This window comes from Salmo trutta, chromosome 35 (assembly GCF_901001165.1).
Source record: "Salmo trutta chromosome 35, fSalTru1.1, whole genome shotgun sequence".
In the NCBI taxonomy this organism is placed as follows: domain Eukaryota; kingdom Metazoa; phylum Chordata; class Actinopteri; order Salmoniformes; family Salmonidae; genus Salmo; species Salmo trutta.
In genome coordinates, this window is record NC_042991.1 from 33,310,683 (window position 1) to 33,331,553 (window position 20,871).

At 49.1% G+C, this 20,871-nt stretch overlaps 1 protein-coding gene across 1 annotated transcript in view; it reads left to right on the forward strand.

The window, feature by feature from the left end:
• The window catches only part of LOC115175112 (serine/threonine-protein kinase MRCK beta), a 126,316-nt gene that overhangs the window by 58,514 nt on the left and 46,931 nt on the right, over positions 1 to 20,871 (forward strand). The window contains exons 6-13 of the mRNA XM_029734309.1: positions 2,520 to 2,613; positions 8,042 to 8,242; positions 11,799 to 12,047; positions 12,843 to 13,101; positions 13,238 to 13,357; positions 13,950 to 14,083; positions 15,393 to 15,635; positions 17,292 to 17,402. Of these exons, the coding sequence (XP_029590169.1) occupies positions 2,520 to 2,613; positions 8,042 to 8,242; positions 11,799 to 12,047; positions 12,843 to 13,101; positions 13,238 to 13,357; positions 13,950 to 14,083; positions 15,393 to 15,635; positions 17,292 to 17,402 (1,411 nt within the window). The remainder of the gene's footprint in view (positions 1 to 2,519; positions 2,614 to 8,041; positions 8,243 to 11,798; positions 12,048 to 12,842; positions 13,102 to 13,237; positions 13,358 to 13,949; positions 14,084 to 15,392; positions 15,636 to 17,291; positions 17,403 to 20,871) is intronic.

Here is a 20,871-nt window from a genome sequence, read left to right on the forward strand (position 1 = left end):
ATACAATGTCACATAGTGATAAACAGGGCTTTATATTGGTGGAGAGGTTGGTTTTATGCACTTACCTTATCCTAACCCGTTTCTGTCTCTCTGTCTGTTTCTCTGTCTGTCTGTCTTTGTCTGTCTGCCTCTCTGTCTTACTGCGTCTGTCTGCCTCTCTCTGTCTGTCTGCCTCTCTCTGTCTGTCTGCCTCTCTCTGTCTGTCTGCCTCTCTCTGTCTGTCTGCCTCTCTCTGTCTGTCACTCTGCCTCTCTCTGTCTGTCACTCTGCCTCTCTCTGTCTGTCACTCTGCCTCTCTCTGTCTGTCACTCTGCCTCTCTCTGTCTGTCACTCTGCCTCTCTCTGTCTGTCACTCTGCCTCTCTCTGTCTGTCACTCTGCCTCTCTCTGTCTGTCACTCTGCCTCTGTCTGTCACTCTGCCTCTCTCTGTCTGTCACTCTGCCTCTCTCTGTCTGTCACTCTGCCTCTCTCTGTCTGTCACTCTGCCTCTCTCTGTCTGTCACTCTGCCTCTGTCACTCTGCCACTCTGCCTCTGTCACTCTGCCACTCTGCCTCTCTGTCACTCTGCCACTCTGCCTCTCTGTCACTCTGCCACTCTGCCTCTCTGTCACTCTGCCTCTCTGCCTGTCTCGCCTCTCTGTCACTCTGCCTCTCTGCCTGTCTCGCTCCTCGCTCTCTCTCTCTCTCTGCCTGTCTCGCTCCTCGCTCTCTCTCTCTCTCTGCCTGTCTCGCTCCTCGCTCTCTCTCTCTCTCTGCCTGTCTCGCTCCTCGCTCTCTCTCTCTGCCTGTCTCGCTCCTCGCTCTCTCTCTCTGCCTGTCTCGCTCCTCGCTCTCTCTCTCTCTGCCTGTCTCGCTCCTCGCTCTCTCTCTCTGCCTGTCTCGCTCCTCGCTCTCTCTCTCTGCCTGTCTCGCTCCCTCGCTCTCTCTCTCTGCCTGTCTCGCTCCTCGCTCTCTCTCTCTCTGCCTGTCTCGCTCCTCGCTCTCTCTCTCTCTGCCTGTCTCGCTCCTCGCTCTCTCTCTCTCTGCCTGTCTCGCTCCTCGCTCTCTCTCTCTCTGCCTGTCTCGCTCCTCGCTCTCTCTCTCTCTGCCTGTCTCGCTCCTCGCTCTCTCTCTCTCTCCTGCCTGTCTCGCTCCTCGCTCTCTCTCTCTCTGCCTGTCTCGCTCCTCGCTCTCTCTCTCTCTGCCTGTCTCGCTCCTCGCTCTCTCTCTCTCTCTGCCTGTCTCGCTCCTCGCTCTCTCTCTCTCTGCCTGTCTCGCTCCTCGCTCTCTCTCTCTCTGCCTGTCTCGCTCCTCGCTCTCTCTCTCTCTGCCTGTCTCGCTCCTCGCTCTCTCTCTCTCTGCCTGTCTCTCTCCTCGCTCTCTCTCTGCCTGTCTCGCTCCTCGCTCGCTCTCTGCCTGTCTCGCTCCTCGCTCTCTCTCTCTGCCTGTCTCTCTCCTCGCTCTCTCTCTCTGCCTGTCTCGCTCCTCGCTCGCTTTCTGCCTGTCTCGCTCCTCGCTCGCTCTCTGCCTGTCTCGCTCCTCGCTCGCTCTCTGCCTGTCTCGCTCCTCGCTCGCTCTCTGCCTGTCTCGCTCCTCGCTCGCTCTCTGCCTGTCTCGCTCCTCGCTCGCTCTCTGCCTGTCTCGCTCCTCGCTCCTCTGTCTGTCTGTCTGTCTGTCTGTCTGGCTCGCTCCTCGCTCGCTCTTTCTCTCTGGCTCGCTCCTCGCTCGCTCTTTCTCTCTGGCTCGCTCCTCGCTCGCTCTCTGTCTCGCTCCTCGCTCTCTCTGTCTGTCTCGCTCCTCGCTCCTCTGTCTGTCTCGCTCCTCGCTCTCCTCTGTCTGTCTTGCTCCTTGCTTGCTCGCTCTCTGTCTGGCTCGCTCCTCGCTCGCTCTTTCTCTCTGGCACGCTCTCTGGCCCTCGCTCGCTCTCGCTCTCTGGCTCGCTCGCTCTCGCTCTCTGGCGCTCTCTGGCTCGCTCGCTCTCTGGCTCGCTCGCTCTCGCTCTCTGGCTCGCTCGCTCTCTCTCTCTGGCTCGCTCGCTCTCGCTCTCTGGCTCGCTCGCTCTCTCTCTCTCTGGCTCGCTCGCTCTCTCTCTCTCTGGCTCGCTCGCTCGCTCTCTCTCTCTCTGGCTCGCTCGCTCTCTCTCTGGCTCGCTCGCTCTCTCTCTCTCTGGCTCGCTCGCTCTCTCTGGCTCGCTCGCTCTCGCTCTCTCTGGCTCGCTCGCTCGCTCTCTTTCTCGCTCTCTCTGGCTCGCTCTCTCTGGCTCGCTCGCTCTCGCTCTCTCTGGCTCGCTCGCTCTCGCTCTCTCTGGCTCGCTCGCTCTCGCTCTCTCTGGCTCGCTCGCTCTCGCTCTCTCTGGCTCGCTCGCTCTCTCTGGCTCGCTCGCTCGCTCTGGCTCGCTCGCTCTCTCTGGCTCGCTCGCTCTCGCTCTGTCTGTCTCGCTCTCTCTGGCTCGCTCTCGCTCTCGCTCTGTCTGTCTCGCTCTCTTTCTCGCTCTGTCTGTCTCGCTCTCTGTCTCTCTCTGTCTCTCTCTCTCCCTCCAGAGATATCAAACCAGACAACGTGCTGTTAGACATGAAGGGTCATATCCGTCTGGCCGACTTTGGCTCCTGCCTGAAAATGATGCAGGACGGCACGGTGAGCAACACAGACCCCACACCCCAGACATCACACCCCATACACACCCCAGACCCCACACCCACCCCAGACATCACACCCCATACACACCCCAGACCCTCCACGCACCAGACACGCCCTCCCCCCACACACGCCCTCCCCCCACACACGCGCCCCCCCCCACACACGCGCCCCCCCCACACACGCCCCCCCCTTCCACACACGCCCCCCCCACACACGCCACACGCCCCACATGCCTCACACGTCCCACGACACACGCCCCCCACACACGCCACACACCCCACATGCCTCACACGCCCCCCCACATGCCTCACACGCCCCCCCCCACACGCCTCACGCCCCACGCCCCCCCCACACGCCCCACGCTCCCCCACACGCCCCACGCCCCCCCACACACGCCCCACACGCGCCACGCCCCCCACATGCCACACACGCCCCCCACACACACACCCCCCACACACGCCTCACGCCCCCCCCCCCCCCACACACACACGCCCCCCCCCCACACATGCTTTTATCATATTATTTGTGGTTCTGAGAAAAATGTCCTTTTCAAAATGTATATTATTTTTTAATACCACACAAATGACCAAAAGTACAGGCTACACAGACAGATTAGAGTAGCCATTTGCTTTTCAAACTGTTTTTCCAGCAATAGTATTTAGAAATATTGTGAAAGCTGCTGCCTGCTGTTCACTGACAGCCACTCCTCAACAATCAGGGGCTTGATATTTACCAGGCCTGCTGCCCAATTGGCTCCGCAACTGTAGTCCTACATGCACTAGTCGTGATAGAACACAACCCACAACATTTTTTAAAAAGATTATTATTCCTGGTCTATTTCAGATAGGAGTAATTCTATACATTTTGCAGATGTATTTAAATTGATCTGCAGCACCTCTTCCATGGCTATTTTTTCTTTTCCCTAAGGCCAAATAATCAGTACTACTTGTTATTAATTCAATGGATGGTGGTCAGTAACCCCATGGAATATGAGGTTGTTGTGTAGGTAGGCCTACTATTACAATAATATTTAGAATAATCTATCCACATTTTTTTTACCTTTATTTAACTAGGCAAGTCAGTTAAAAACAAATTCTTATTGGCCTCTTGGTGAAATCCCTGAGTGTGTTCCTTCCTCTCCGGCAACAGTTATAGGAAGGATGCCTATGTCATTGTAGTGACTGGGTGTATTGATACACCATCCAAAGTGTAATTAATAACTTCACCATGTTCAAAGGGATATTCAATGTCTGCATCTTTTGTTTTTGACCCATCTACCAATAGGCGCCCTTCTTGTTCAGGGGCAGAACGACAGATTTGTACCTTGTCAGCTCGGGGATTCGAACTTGCAACCTTTCGGTTACTAGTCCAACGCTCTAACCACTAGGCTATGCTGCCGCCCCAACAAGCCTATATCTGATCTCTGTTTCGCCGATAGTGGTTTTACCTACAGTGCCTTCAGAATGTATTCACACCAATTTACTTTTTCCACTTTTTGATTTTACAGCATGAATTTAAAAATGTATTAAATCGCAATTTTTTTTGTCTCACTGGCCTACACACAATACACCATAATATCAGTGATGTTGAATTTATTTTTATTTTTTTACAAATTAATAAACTATTAATCTAAGTATTTAACCCCTTTTGTTATGGCAGGCCTAAATAAATTCAGGAGTAAAGATTTGCCTAACAAATCAAATACAACGTTGCAATGACTCGTGGACACTGTGTGTGCAATAATGGGGTTTAACATGATTTGTAAATGACTACCTCATCTCTGTACCCCACACATACAGTTACAGTATCTGTAAGGTCCCTCAGTCGAGTAGTGAATTTCAAACACAGATTCAACCACAGACCAAGGAGGTTTTCCAGTGCCTGTCGCGAAGAAGGGCGCCTATTGGTAGATGGGTCAAAAACAAAAGAGGCAGACATTGAATATCCCTTTGAACATGGTGAAGTTATTAATTACACTTTGGATGGTGTATCAATACACCCAGTCACTACAATGACATAGGCATCCTTCCTATAACTGTTGCCGGAGAGGAAGGAACACACTCAGGGATTTCACCAAGAGGCCAATGGTGACTTTAGAACATTTACAGAGTTTAATGGCTGTGATGGGAGAAAACTGTGGATGGATCAACAACATCGTAGTTACTCCTCAATACTAACCTAAATGACAGTGAAAAGATGGAACAAAATATATATATATATTTTTTTTAATGCATTCTGTTTGCAATAAGGTAAAACTGCAAATATGTTACATCGAAATGAACTCTATGTCCTGAAAAGAGAGCGTTACGCTTGGGGACAAAAACATCACTGACGGCCACTCTTCATATTTTCAAGCATGGTAATGGCTGCATCATGTTATGGGTATGCTTGTCATCGGCAAGGACTAGGGAGTTTTCTTTTGTTGAAAAAAAGAACCTGAAAATTCACCTTTCAGCAGGACAATAACCTAAGATGACATTGGTTTTTCCTGAATGGCCTAGTTACAGTTTTGACTTAAATCGGCTTGAAAATCTATCGTGAAAATGGAAAATGGCTGTCTAGCAATAATCAACAACCAACTTGACAGAGCTTAAAGAATAATAGGCAAATGTTGCACAATCCAGGTGTGGAAAGCTCTTAGAGACTTACCCAGAAATACTCACAGCTATAATCACTGCCAAAGGAGATTCAAACATGTATTGATTCAGGGGTGTCATTTTCAATAAATGTGCTAAAATGTCTAAACATGTTTTCACTTAGTCATAGTGGGATATTCTGTGTAGATGAATGAAAAATATATTTAATCCATTTTGAATTCAGGCAGGTAACACCACAAAATTTAGAATCAAGTGGTATGAATAGTTTCTCAAGGCACTTTATATTGTAATATAAATAATGTCCTTTTTTTTAACCTGGTTGTAGCATAAACTGCACCAAGTTTTTATATTCATAAAGGCTAATAAGAAAAGATGTCAAATCACTTGAGTAGCCTACGTGAACGTTTTACAGATTTGTGTTTGCATCAGAAAAGAATTGGAAAGTTCAGGAAAACGTAGGCCTAGCAATTGTTTGTGTAGAGAAGATCTACATTGCTTTCAATTGTGGTTTTGTCATATGTCCCTTGTAACGTTTCCTACGCGGCCGGTGAGCATTTCAATCATAATAGCAAGTATCTCCAACCGTTCAAAGATTTAGAGCCACATTTGTAGGACGAGAACAGAGACCCACTCTGTTTGTCACAACCGCTAAAATAGCGGACATGGCACCCAATTCTCTAGTACACTACTTTTAGCCAGGACCAATATGGTTCTGGTCCAAAGTAGTGCACTACATAGGGAATAGGGTGCCACTTGGGATGCAGTGTCAATCAATGGCCAATAAGAGGCTCTCCCACACTTTATTCAGGTCAATGATGAGTGACTTAGAGTAAATACATACAACTATAGAAATACAATGACTTGACATTTTAATATAATTCTATCCGTACAACAAGGAACTGAACAACGGTAAAGAGAATGACTAGCAGAAGTGAAACCAACATTCATACAACGGCCGTGCTCTGGGGGTGAAGTTTCCACTAGGAACAAATCTCCTGCCCCAATCCTAACCTTAACTATTAGTGGGGGAAATGAAGAACTTACCCAGATCAGCGTCAAGGGCAATTTCAACCCACTCCAGTAGTAGCAATAACAGCAGCTTTAAACCAATGCTCAATAACGAGGACATGTCTACACAACAGATTACACAACAGCTATCGTTATCACCATCATTATCTAGTTTTAGTGGATTCAAATAATAATGCTGGCTATATAATCAGAGTTCGGTCTCACAGGGGGCTGTTGATGATCAAACCATTTGATTCACTGTGGCCTTTTCACAGACCCTGATTAAATGACAAAAATAAATATGGTCAATTAGTGTTTAGTCATGAAGTAACATTTAGATTTGTAATCAGCATTGACTGGATGTCTATAGTCTGTGATTTTAAACTTCTTACACAAAGATTAAGGACAGTCCAGGCCTTCGACACCAACTTATCATCATCTCTAGGCTTAATCTGTTTTACTCCAGCTCAAATTTACCCCCATCCTTATTGCACTACTGTAAATAGAAAATGAAAATAAAGAAAGTAAACGACATGATATGCCATCTGAATTCAGCGGATGTAAAATGTAAAGAAGGGCAGTAAATCCCAAATGGCACCCTATTTGTTACAGTGCACTACGTTACCCATAGGGCTCTGGTCAAAAGTAGTGCACTACTTTTGACCAGAGCCCTATGGGTAATGTAGTGCACTACTTTTGACCAGAGCCCTATCTAGAGCAGGGCTGCCCAACCCTCATCCTGGAGATCTACTGTCCTCTGGGTTTTCAGTCCAAGCCTAATTTTACACACCTGATGCTACTAATTAGCCACTCAACAAGACCTTAACTAGCTGAATCAGATATGCTAAATTAAGGTTGGACTGAAAACCTACAGGACAGTACATCTCCAGGAAGAGGGTTGGGCAGCCCTGGTCTAGAGAATAGGGTGCCATTTGGGACTCATTCAAGGGCTCTCATGGATCCTAATGGTTTTTATAGTGTGAATTAATAGAGGGTTCACACTGTTTTATTAAATAACTTTATGGCTCAACTCCTTTTCTGCTTTCTCGTGCTAAGTTTTCATTTGTTTTTCATCGCTCAGAGATTCTACGACAGAGCCCCTTTGTACTACTCAGCTGTTTGTGTGAAAGAAAATGAATTTTCGTCTGAGACAGAAATTGACCCGAGGTTCAAGGTGATTTGTCAGATGTATGGAGGTTCAGGGTTTTCGTGAAAGGGGTCTGATAGTGATGTCAAATGTATAGCCCAACCGTTAGGCCTTCAATCACTTCATCAAATTCTAAGGGGGAGTATAGCAAGATTCACTATATTCCTCATCTCCTGACCTGGGTTCAGATACTATTTGAAATAATTTCAAATACTTAATCTGTGCTTGATTGAGCTTGCCTGGCTTAATGGACCAATAGAATAGTCTCAAAACTCCAAACCCGCCCACCTGACACTCTATACAGGCTAGAGCAAAGACTCAAAATATTTGAATCCAGGTCAAAGCAAACTCAATCGGTTTTTAATAAGTTAATACTCTTATTATGAAAACACACACACACCTCATGTCAGTTATTATTTTTCTATGTATTCCTGGTGTTATTATTTTCAAAACAGAAATATACTTTCTACTATTTCTCTTTCTCTCTCTGCATTGTTGGGAAGGGCCCGTCAGTAAGCATTTCACTGTTAGTCTATACCTGTTGTTTACCAAGCATGTGACAAATACGATTTGATTTGGATCGTTTTTTTTTTACATGTACAACGTAAAGTGTTTCTCTGAGTTCACTTTACTTCAACCCTCTCATTTGTAGTTCCTAACCTCACTCTTCCAGGTCCAGTCATCTGTGGCTGTAGGCACTCCGGACTACATTTCCCCTGAGATCCTGCAGGCCATGGAGGACGGCATGGGGAAGTACGGTCCAGAGTGTGACTGGTGGTCGCTGGGGGTATGCATGTACGAGATGCTCTACGGGGAGACGCCCTTCTATGCAGAGTCCCTGGTGGAAACCTACGGCAAGATCATGAACCACGAGGTAAACTTGAGGAAACTGGCGGACATTTAGGTGAAAAGTTTTTAGGTTGTGGTGACAACCTTGCGAGGGAAAGTGGAAAACGAGTCTTAAAAGTCTACCATTTTAATTAGCGTCCATTCATGAAAACAGTAGTCATTAAGGAAAGGAAACAAGGATAGGATGTCATGCAAGAGAATTGGGAGAGCGCCACTAGCCACAGGTATGGATAGGGAAATGTGATCATAGGTCCGGGTGTAGGGACAAGCATGTAGTGTACCTCTGAGGCAGAACAAAGCCAGGGGTCCCTAGTGCCTAGCTTGCAACAATGTCGATGTAGGGAATTTAGCTTGTGTGTGTGTCATCAGCATTCAAACTGCCTTGGTAATAAGCAATATGCATATATTCTATTATGCATGTCAAAAGAAGGAATGCTCCGCGAACTGACAACAACGATCTTCAGACTCAAAACGACCAGAAGAGCTAGTCTATACCAAATCTATGGGCCAGCAATAAGTGCTAAATATTCCAAACATTTTAATAATGAATGATTTTGATTCATGATTTATTGATTGTTTGCTTCCAAATGTACAGTATTTCACAGTTAATTATATGCTACACTTATTAAATATAACAAACCTTTTGGATTATTAATCGGTTGAAATAGTTGATCATGTTTAATGGATTGTTTACTTTAAGATACACTACATGACCAAATGTATCTGGATACCTGTTTGTCGAACATCTCATTTCAATGTCATGGGCATTAATATGGAGTTGGTTCCCCATTTGCTGCTATAACAGCCTCCACTCTTCTGGGAAGGCTTTCCACTAGATGTTGGAACATTGGGGCGGCAGGTAGCCTAGTGGTTAGAGCGTTGGGCCAGTAACCGAAAGGTTCGAATCCCCGAGCTGACAAGGTAAAAATCTGTCGTTCTGCCCCTGAACAAGACAGTTAACCTACTGTTCCCCGGTAGGCCATCATTGTAAATAAGAATTTGTTCATAACTGACTTGCCTAGTTAAATAAAGGTTACGTTTAAAATTGCTGCAGGGACTTGCTTCCATTCAGCCACAGCAGCATTGGTGAGGTCAGGAACTGATGTTAGGCGATTCGCTCGCAGTCAGTGTTCCAGTTCAACCCAGGTGTTCAGTGGGGTTGAGGTCAGGGTTCTGTGCAGGCCAGTCAAATTCTTCCACACCGATCTCGACAAACCAGTTCTGTATGAACCTCGCTTTGTGCACGGGGGCATAGTCATGCTGAAACAGGAAAAGGGCCTTCCCCAAACTGTTGCCGCAAAGTTGGAATCACAGAATCGTCTAGAATGTATGCTGTAGTGTTAAGATTTCCCTTCACTGGAACTAAGGAGCCAGAACCATGAAAAACAGCCCTAGACCATTATTCCTCCTCCACCAAACTTTACAATTAGCACTATGTATTCAGACAGAAAGTGTTCTCCTGGCATCCGCCAAACCTAGATTAGTCCTTCGGACTGCCAGATGGGGAAGCGTGATTCATCACTCCAGAGAACGCATTTCCACTGCTCTAGAGTCCAATGGTGGCGAGCTTTAAACCACTCCAGCCAACGCTTGGAATTGGGCATGGTGATCTTAGGCTTGTGTGCGGCTGCTCGGCCATGGAAACCCATTTCATGAAGCTCCCGACTAATAGTTCTTGTGCTGACGTTGCTTCCAGAGGCAGTTTGGAACTCGGCATTGAGTGTTGCAACCGAGGACAGGCTATTTTTATGCGCTTCAGCACTCGCCGGTTCTGTTCTGTGAGCTTGTGTGGCCTACCACTTCGCGGCTGAGCTGTTGTTGCTCCTAGATGTTTCCACTTCACAGTAACAGCACTTACAGTTGACCGGGGCAGCTCTAGCAGGGCAGACATTTGACTAACTGATTTGTTGGAAAGGTGGCATCCTATGACGGTGCCATGTCGATAATCACAGAGCTCTTCAGTAAGGCCATTATACTGGCAATGTTTGTCTATGGAGATTGCATGGCAGTGTGCTCGATTTTATACACCTGTCAGCAACGGGTGTTGCTATCCAGGTTAATGCTCCTTCTCAAGGGTCCAGTTCCTGAAACACTAGCCTACTTTCTAACAGCTATTTTCATCAAAGTCTCTGTCAGTATCTAAACTGGTGCTTGTCATGCGTTTTCAAACACGTTCTCCCTGTCTCTGGTTCTGTCTCTGGTTCTGTCTCATTCTCAGCTATTACTTGTTAATAGCCCGTCTCTGTCAAACCCCCGTCTCTGTCAAACCCCCGTCTCTGTCAAACCCCCCCCTTCTCTCTCCTTCTCGCCCCCTTCTCTCTCCCCCCGTCTCTCTCCCTTTCTCCCCCCCGTCTCTCTCCCCCTCTCCCCCCGTCTCTCTCCCCCTCTCCCCCCGTCTCTCTCCCCCTCTCCCCCCGTCTCTCTCCCCCCGTCTCTCTCCCCCCGTCTCTCTCCCCCTCTCCCCTCGTCTCTCTCCCTCTCTCCCCCCGTCTCTCTCCCCCTCTCCCCCCGTCTCTCTCCCTCTCTCCCCCCGTCTCTCTCCCCCCGTCTCTCTCCCTCTCTCCCCCCGTCTCTGTCCTCTCTCCCCCCTCCTCTCCTCTCTCCCGTCTCTCCCCTCCTCTCTCCCCCTCTCCCACGTCGCTCTCCCCCCTCTCCCCCCGTCTCTCTCCCCCTCTCCCCCCGTCTCTCTCCCTCTCTCCCCCCGTCTCTCTCCCTCTCCCCCCCCGTCTCTCTCCCTCTCTCCCCCGTCTCTCTCCCTCTCTCCCCCCGTCTCTCTCCCTCTCTCCCCCCGTCTCTCTCCCCTCTCTCCCCCCGTCTCTCCTCCACTCTCTCCCCCCTCTCTCTCCACTCTCCCCCCGTCTCTCTCCTCCCTCTCTCCCCCTCTCTCCATCCTCTCTCCCCTCTCCCCCCGTCTCTCCTCCCTCTCTCCCCCCCCTCTCTCCCTCTCTCCCCCCGTCTCTCTCCCTCTCTCCCCCCCGTCTCTCTCCCCTCCTCCCCCCGTCTCTCTCCCTCTCTCCCCCCGTCTCTCTCCCTCTCTCCCCCCGTCTCTCTCCCTCTCTCTCCCCCGTCTCTCTCCCTCTCTCCCCCCGTCTCTCTCCCTCCCTCTCTCCCCCCGTCTCTCTCCTCTCTCTCCCCCGTCTCTCTCTCTCTCCCCCCGTCTCCCTCTCCCTCTCTCCCCCGTCTCGCTCTCTCTCTAGCTCGCCCCCCCATCTCTCTCTCCTCTCCCCCCCGTCTCGCTCTCTCTCTCGCGCTCCTCTCCTCTCTCTCTCGCTCCTCTCTCTCTCTCTCTCCTCATCTCTCTCTCTCTCTCTCTCTCTCTCTCTCTCTCTCTCTCTCTCTCTCTCTCTCTCTCTCTCTCTCTCTCTCTCTCTCTCCTCTCTCTCTCTCTCTCTCTCTCTCTCTCTCTCTCTCTCTCTCTCTCTCTCATCCCCACGTCCTGATTATTTTGCTGGTGTGTGTGTTAGGGGGGGAATGTGATGTTTGTGTAATGTGTGCTAATGACCCAATAAAGGAACTTTTTTTTAAAATTCAAATTCTCATCCCCTTCTTATTCTCCCTCTCTCCACCCTTCTCTCTCACAGGAGCGTTTCCAGTTCCCCTCAAACATCTGTGACGTGTCGGAGGACGCCAAGGACCTGATCTCGCGCCTAATCTGCGGCCGCGAGCGTCGCCTGGGCCAGAATGGCATCGGCGACTTCAAGGATCACCCCTTCTTCGCTGGCATCGACTGGGAACACATCCGCTCCACTGAGGCGCCCTACATCCCCGACGTCAGCTCCCCATCTGACACCTCCAACTTTGATGTGGACGACGATATTCTTAAAAACCCGGTGGGTGTACTGGGGGAAACCAGCTAGCTAGCTAATGTTACCTGGAAACCAGCTAGCTAGCTAATGTTACCTGGAAACCAGCTAGCTAGCTAATGTTACCTGGAAACCAGCTCGCTAGCTAATGTTACCTGGAAACCAGCTCGCTAGCTAATGTTACCTGGCAACCAGCTCGCTAGCTAATGTTACCTGGCAACCAGCTCGCTAGCTAATGTTACCTGGAAACCAGCTCGCTAGCTAATGTTACCTGGAAACCAGCTCGCTAGCTAATGTTACCTGGAAACCAGCTCGCTAGCTAATGTTACCTGGAAACCAGCTCGCTAGCTAATGTTACCTGTTACCTGGAAACCAGCTAGCTAGCTAATGTTACCTGGAAACGAGCTGGCTAGCTAACTGGAAATGAGCTGACTAGCAAGCACTAATTAGAAGAATAAAAACTATTAGCTAGATAGCTAACTAGAAAACAGCTAGCTGGCTAACACTACCTGGAAACCAGCAAGCTAATGCTGACTATTCAACTTCCAGCCATGGAGAACCAAAATACTTCTGTTTTTCTTTTTTAACAGATAGTAATAGATCAATCTCTGATCTCTGATTAGGTCCCTGATTAGAAGGGAAGAATAAAAAACTGAATTTCTTGGGCCCTCCAGTTCCTCAGTTGAACGGCCCAGAGCTAACTGGTGTTTACTGTTGTAAACATTTTACTTGGCTGTTTTCTTGGTCTGTTTGACTGTTCCATAACTAATCTGATGCCCCCCCCCCTCTCTGTGTGTCTTTCTCTCACCCCCCACCCAACAGGACATCGCTCCTCCAGTCACACACAGTGGCTTCACCGGCCAGCATCTGCCCTTCGTAGGCTTCACCTACACCACGGACAGCTGCTTCTCGGACCGCGGCAGCGTCAACAGGGCCGGCCTGTCCGATGGGAGCTCCCAGGATGGGGGAGGAGAAGAGGGGGTTCCCCCGGACCAGGAGGGGGGGCTGGAGGTGGAAGCCTTTGAGAGGAGGATCCGCCGGCTGGAGCAGGAGAAGCAGGAGCTGAACCGCAAGCTGCAGGGTGAGCTAGGGGGCGGTAGAGGACAAAGACACACATAGACAACATGTACACATAAACAACCTCTGTGACCCTGAGTGTAAATTTGGACATGACCTCTGACCCTTAACCTGTGTGTTTCCCCTTCTGGCCCCTCCAGAGTCCACTCAAGCAGTGCAGTCTCTCCACGGGCCGGGCCGCGGGGCCAGCACCCTGGGCCGGGACAAGGAGATGAAGAAGCTCAACGAGGAGATCGACCGGCTCAAGAAGAAACTGGCAGGTCAGTGCTCTCTGTGCAACCCAATCTGGCAACGCACCGCTAGTTGGCTCGTCTGGCAACCCAACACTGTCTGGGCATTTAAACCAGGTCTGATTCGAACACACAGATCATTTAAAACAGGTCTGGGTCGAACACACAGATCATTTAAACCAGGTCTGGGTCGAACACACAGATCATTTAAACCAGGTCTGATTCGAACACACAGATAATTTAAACCAGGTCTGATTCGAACACACAGATCATTTAAACCAGGTCTGATTCGAACACACGGATCATTTAAACCAGGTCTGATTCGAACACACAGATCATTTAAACCAGGTCTGATTCGAACACACGGATCATTTAAACCAGGTCTGATTCGAACACACGGATCATTTAAACCAGGTCTGATTCGAACACACGGATCATTTAAACCAGGTCTGATTCGAACACACGGATCATTTAAAACAGGTCTGGGTCGAACACACGGATCATTTAAAACAGGTCTGGGTCGAACACACAGTTTGCACTTTTGGGGCTGTTCCAGCGCAGCACAAGTACCTATCACCATCCCACTAACCAGTAAGTCCCTCCCCTTCTCGCCCCCACTCAGACTCTGATAGGCTGGAGCACCAGCTAGAGGAGGCGGTGACTCTACGCCAGGACTACGAGAGCTCCTCCTCCAAGCTGAAGGCCCTGGACAAACAGGTTAAAGCCCTGAGACAGGAGAAGGAGGATATTCACAAGGTAACAACCCCCCCCCCCCCCCCTTTTTTTGCAAAGGAAAATGAAAACAAGCATTTGTTATTGGACAAGTTCTGGCAGTCCCTTCCAGTTCCGGTCTGCTTCCTTCTGTTTGGTGTCTCGTGAAAACAACGTAGGGGTGAATACATAACTAGAGCTGACATGATTCACAGGACACACTGTAACTCTCAAGGACCAATGTTAGTTCACCGTTGTCTATTCACGGCATAGAGGTTGTCTCTCTGTGTCAGGTCTCATTTTATCATTCATGACGCATTAGGCTTTAACACACACACACACACACACACACACACACACACACACACACACACACACACACACACACACACACACACACAGCCTAACCTAATATCCTCAGATCATTGGATCACCGCGGTGTGTAAACACTGGGACCTTTTTCTTGTGATTAATTCCGTCATGTCATGGGTTAGCTGGAGTCAGGGTTCTGGACAGAAACCTCACATTTCTGTCTAATTCCATTAGCAAAACTATTTGACCCCATCCTCTTTCTTTTACCCTGGGATAGTGTTTGTGTTTAGTTGACTATACAAAACAGTTGCCTGCTCGTAGTTGTTCAAATCAGATTATGTCAATAGTGTGTCCGGATGATGTCATCAGAAATACTTGTCTTGTATCTTGTTTACTTCACAACAAAGGGCTTGTTTGACTGATATACAAATCACCTTGTGTCATAAACAACTGCTCATTATTATTTGTAGAGCAGTCAGTCACCATTTACCCACAATGCATCAAGGATTTGATGCTCTCGGACATGGCCATAGAAACCCATAATTTTCACACGTTGGGGTGGTGCTGGAGATAATGTATTTAATGTTGAAAAGGGTAGAATTGGTAGTTTACTGATTTGTTTTGTTTTCTTTGTCTCCTTCCTCCCTCCCCTCGTGTCTGTCACTCTTGCTGTCCTCCTTTCTCTCTCCCTCTCATTTAATTTCTGCGCCTGTCATTCTGTCTTTCCCTCTCCCCATGTCTCGTGCCTCCTCTGCTCTTTTATTTCGCTGCTTCTCTCTCTCTCCCTCCCTCACCCTTCCTCCTTTCTCTACCTTCCCACGCCTATCTCGCCTACCCCCCTCTCTCTCCCCCACCTCATCCACTCTCCCCCCTCCGTCATCCACTCTCTCTCCACCCCCTCTCACCTACCCCCCCTCTCCCTCATCTACTCTCTACTCTCTCCCCCCTCCCTCGCCCACTCTCTCGCCCCCCCTCTCTCTTTGTCTCTCTCTCTCTCCTCCCTCATCCGCTCTCTCCTTCCCTCTCCTATCACCACCAACAGCAACTGGTGGAGTCCCTGGAGCGCCTCAAGTCCCAGACCAAGGAGCTGAAGGAGGCCCACAGCCAGCGGAAGCTGGCCCTACAGGAGTTCTCTGAGCTGAGCGAGCGCATGGCCGAGCTGCGCTCCACCAAGCAACGCCTCTCACGCCAGCTCCGCGACAAGGAGGAGGAGATGGACGCTGCTGTGCAGAAGGTGGACGCCATGCGCCAGGACATCCGCAAGACCGAGAAGGCCCGCAAGGAGGTGAGTTGTAAAAGTTGTCTAGCAGAGTGTAGCTCGCTAACACGTAACGTGCTAACATTTAGCTTGCTAACTAACCACTTAGCTTGCTAATATTTAGCTAACTAACACTTTGCTTGGGTTATACTTAGCTGTATAACACTTAGCGTTATAACACTCAGCGTTTATAACACTTAGCTTTATAACACATAGCTTGCCAACATTTAGCTTGCCAACATTAAGTTTGCTAACACTTTGCGTGCTAACAATCGTGAAGTTAGCAAGCCGCAGGGGCTGTCAAAGCTGGAGGCAAAGTGGCAGTGTGTTAGCAACGTTTAGCTACTTTAGCGTTCTGTGATGAGGGCATATCTATATTACATTTCTGTGTGTGTGTCTGCCTATATGAGTGTGTCTATGTATGTATAACAATTCCAGACTTTCAACCTCAACACACAACCAGTTCTGGTGCTATGCCTTCTCCTGTCATTCAGAAAGCACAGAACAACTTCTCTTGTTATCCATTCATTCATTTCTCAATTTGAATGCCAGTATTCCCTTGAGGGCCTCGCCTGTCTGGTGCTGTCTGCATTGTCGCTAGGCAGTTGAACGCAAATTCCTAGTAGGCATTCTCCACATTGCTCTAGTGTCTCCTCTCCCTCATCTGCTCTAATCTGAACAAGGAATGGAGGCCACTTGAGACTATTGAGATGCACCCCAGGCCTACAACCCCAAACCCTCTATCCTTCCCCAGAGCTAAATGCTAAGTGCTAACAGGGTCCAGATGATTGTTGGTGACCCCAGAGCTAAGCGCTAACAGGGTCCAGATGGTTGTTGGTGACCCCAGAGCTAAGTGCTAACAGGGTCCAGATGGTTGTTGGTGACCTCAGCTAAATGCTAACAGGGTCCAGATGGTTGTTGGTGACCCCAGAGCTAAATGCTAAGTGCTAACAGGGTCCAGATTGTTGTTGATGACCCCAGCTAAATGCTAATTGCTAACAGGGTCCAGATGGTTGTTGGTGACCTCAGCTAAATGCTAACAGGGTCCAGATGGTTGTTGGTGACCCCCGAGCTAAATGCTAAGTGCTAACAGGGTCCAGATGGTTGTTGGTGACCCCAGCTAAAGTTCATGGGGCCAGTGATGGGGACTCTAGTAAAGGAAGAGAGAGTACTAGTATCTCAATGATGGCAGGGTGATAAGCCAATGTTATCTCCTCACTGTTAATTCATATATGCAATACTGGTATGCATAATGGTAATACACATATTGACACAATGTATACTAATGAATAATTGTGTTTCAGAGTGAGAATCAATCAATCAAATGTATTTATAAAGCCCTTCTTACATCAGCTGATATCTTAAAGTGCTGTACAGAAACCCAGCCTAAAACCCCAAACAGCAAGTAATGCAGGTGTAGAAGCACAGTGGCTAGGAAAAACTCCCTAGAAAGGCCAGAACCTAGGTAGAAACCTAGAGAGGAAGCAGGCTCTGAGGGATGGCCAGTCTTCTTCTGGCTGTGCCCGGTGGAGATTATAACAGAACATGGTCAGATGTTCAAACGTTCATAGATGATAGATGTACCCATACGTGTTATATGTATGGGTAAATCTATCCTGGTAAAGGGATATGAAACTTTAGTGTGTGATGTTGACCTCTGCTTTGTCTCCGTGTGTTTGTTAGTTGGAGGCTCAGTTGGAGGATGCCAAGGCAGAGGCGTCTAAGGAGCGAAAGCTGCGAGACCACAGCGAAGTCTATTCTAAACAGCTGGAGATGGAGCTTGAGACCCTCAAGGTTAGAGGTCACACACACTACTTTCCTACTCATCTTCCAGTTCTCGTTCCCTTCCCCTCTCCATCCTCCTCTGTCTCCGTCCTCCTCTCTCCAGTCTTCTCTCATCCTCCTCTTTTCTCTCCTCTCCCCACCCTCCTCTACCTAGCCCTATAAGTATCTCTCCTCTACCTAGCCCTATAAGTATCTCTCCTCTACCTAGCCCTACTAGTATCTCTCCTCTACCTAGCCCTACAAGTATCTCTCCTCTACCTAGCCCTACTAGTATCTCTCCTCTACCTAGCCCTACTAGTATCTCTCCTCCACCTAGCCCTACTAGTATCTCTCCTCTACCTAGCCCTACTAGTATCTCTCCTCTACCTAGCCCTACTAGTATCTCTCCTCTACCTAGCCCTACTAGTAGCTCTCCTCTACCTAGCCCTACTAGTATCTCTCCTCTACCTAGCCCTACTAGTAGCTCTCCTCTCTCCACCCTCCTCTACCTAGCCCTACTAGTATCTCTCCTCTACCTAGCCCTACAAGTATCTCTCCTCTACCTAGCCCTACTAGTATCTCTCCTCTACCTAGCCCTACTAGTATCTCTCCTCTACCTAGCCCTACTAGTATCTCTCCTCTACCTAACCCTACTAGTATCTCTCCTCTACCTAGCCCTACTAGTATCTCTCCTCTACCTAGCCCTACTAGTATCTCTCCTCTACCTAGCCCTACTAGTATCTCTCCTCTATATCTCTCCTCTACCTAGCCCTACTAGTATCTCTCCTCTACCTAGCCCTACTAGTATCTCTCCTCTACCTAGCCCTACTAGTATCTCTCCTCTACCTAGCCCTACTAGTATCTCTCCTCTACCTAGCCCTACTAGTATCTCTCCTCTACCTAGCCCTACTAGTATCTCTCCTCTACCTAGACCTACTAGTATCTCTCCTCTACCTAGCCCTACTAGTATCTCTCCTCTACCTAGCCCTACTAGTATCTCTCCTCTACCTAGCCCTACTAGTATCTCTCCTCTCTCTACCCTCCTCTACCTAGCCCTACTAGTATCTCTCCTCTACCTAGCCCTACTAGTATCTCTCCTCTCTCCACCCTCCTCTACCTAGCCCTACTAGTATCTCTCCTCTCTCTACCCTCCTCTACCTAGCCCTACTAGTATCTCTCCTCTCTCTACCCTCCTCTACCTAGCCCTACTAGTATCTCTCCTCTCTCTACCCTCCTCTACCTAGCCCTACTAGTATCTCTCCTCTCTCTACCCTCCTCTACCTAGCCCTACTAGTATCTCTCCTCTCTCCACCCTCCTCTACCTAGCCCTACTAGTATCTCTCCTCTCTCCACCCTCCTCTACCTAGCCCTACTAGTATCTCTCCTCTACCTAGCCCTACTAGTATCTCTCCTCTACCTAGCCCTACTAGTATCTCTCCTCTACCTAGCCCTACTAGTATCTCTCCTCTACCTAGCCCTACTAGTATCTCTCCTCTACCTAGCCCTACTAGTATCTCTCCTCTACCTAGCCCTACTAGTATCTCTCCTCTACCTAGCCCTACTAGTATCTCTCCTCTACCTAGCCCTACTAGTATCTCTCCTCTCTCCACCCTCCTCTACCTAGCCCTACTAGTATCTCTCCTCTCTCCACCCTCCTCTACCTAGCCCTACTAGTATCTCTCCTCTCTCCACCCTCCTCTACCTAGCCCTACTAGTATCTCTCCTCTCTCTACCCTCCTCTACCTAGCCCTACTAGTATCTCTCCTCTCTCCACCCTCCTCTACCTAGCCCTACTAGTATCTCTCCTCTACCTAGCCCTACTAGTATCTCTCCTCTCTCTACCCTCCTCTACCTAGCCCTACTAGTATCTCTCCTCTCTCTACCCTCCTCTACCTAGCCCTACTAGTATCTCTCCTCTCTCCACCCTCCTCTACCTAGCCCTACTAGTATCTCTCCTCTCTCCACCCTCCTCTACCTAGCCCTACTAGTATCTCTCCTCTACCTAGCCCTACTAGTATCTCTCCTCTACCTAGCCCTACTAGTATCTCTCCTCTACCTAGCCCTACTAGTATCTCTCCTCTACCTAGCCCTACTAGTATCTCTCCTCTACCTAGCCCTACTAGTATCTCTCCTCTACCTAGCCCTACTAGTATCTCTCCTCTACCTAGCCCTACTAGTATCTCTCCTCTACCTAGCCCTACTAGTATCTCTCCTCTCTCCACCCTCCTCTACCTAGCCCTACTAGTATCTCTCCTCTCTCCACCCTCCTCTACCTAGCCCTACTAGTATCTCTCCTCTCTCCACCCTCCTCTACCTAGCCCTACTAGTATCTCTCCTCTCTCTACCCTCCTCTACCTAGCCCTACTAGTATCTCTCCTCTCTCCACCCTCCTCTACCTAGCCCTACTAGTATCTCTCCTCTCTCCACCCTCCTCTACCTAGCCCTACTAGTATCTCTCCTCTCTCTACCCTCCTCTACCTAGCCCTACTAGTATCTCTCCTCTCTCCACCCTCCTCTACCTAGCCCTACTAGTATCTCTCCTCTCTCCACCCTCCTCTACCTAGCCCTACTAGTATCTCTCCTCTCTCCACCCTCCTCTACCTAGCCCTACTAGTATCTCTCCTCTCTCCACCCTCCTCTACCTAGCCCTACTAGTATCTCTCCTCTACCTAGCCCTACTAGTATCTCTCCTCTCTCCACCCACCTCTACCTAGCCCTACTAGTATCTCTCCTCTACCTAGCCCTACTAGTATCTCTCCTCTCTCCACCCTCCTCTACCTAGCCCTACTAGTATCTCTCCTCTACCTAGCCCTACTAGTATCTCTCCTCTCTCCACCCTCCTCTACCTAGCCCTACTAGTATCTCTCCTCTCTCTACCCTCCTATACCTAGCCCTACTAGTATCTCTCCTCTCTCTACCCTCCTCTACCTAGCCCTACTAGTATCTCTCCTCTACCTAGCCCTACTAGTATCTCTCCTCTACCTAGCCCTACTAGTATCTCTCCTCTACCTAGCCCTACTAGTATCTCTCCTCTACCTAGCCCTACTAGTATCTCTCCTCTCTCCACCCTCCTATACCTAGCCCTACTAGTATCTCTCCTCTCTCCACCCTCCTATACCTAGCCCTACTAGTATCTCTCCTCTCTCCACCCTCCTCTACCTAGCCCTACTAGTATCTCTCCTCTCTCCACCCTCCTCTACCTAGCCCTACTAGTATCTCTCCTCTCTCCACCCTCCTCTACCTAGCCCTACTAGTATCTCTCCTCTACCTAGCCCTACTAGTATCTCTCCTCTACCTAGCCCTACTAGTATCTCTCCTCTCTCCACCCTCCTCTACCTAGCCCTACTAGTATCTCTCCTCTCTCCACCCTCCTATACCTAGCCCTACTAGTATCTCTCCTCTCTCCACCCTCCTCTACCTAGCCCTACTAGTATCTCTCCTCTCTCCACCCTCCTCTACCTAGCCCTACTAGTATCTCTCCTCTACCTAGCCCTACTAG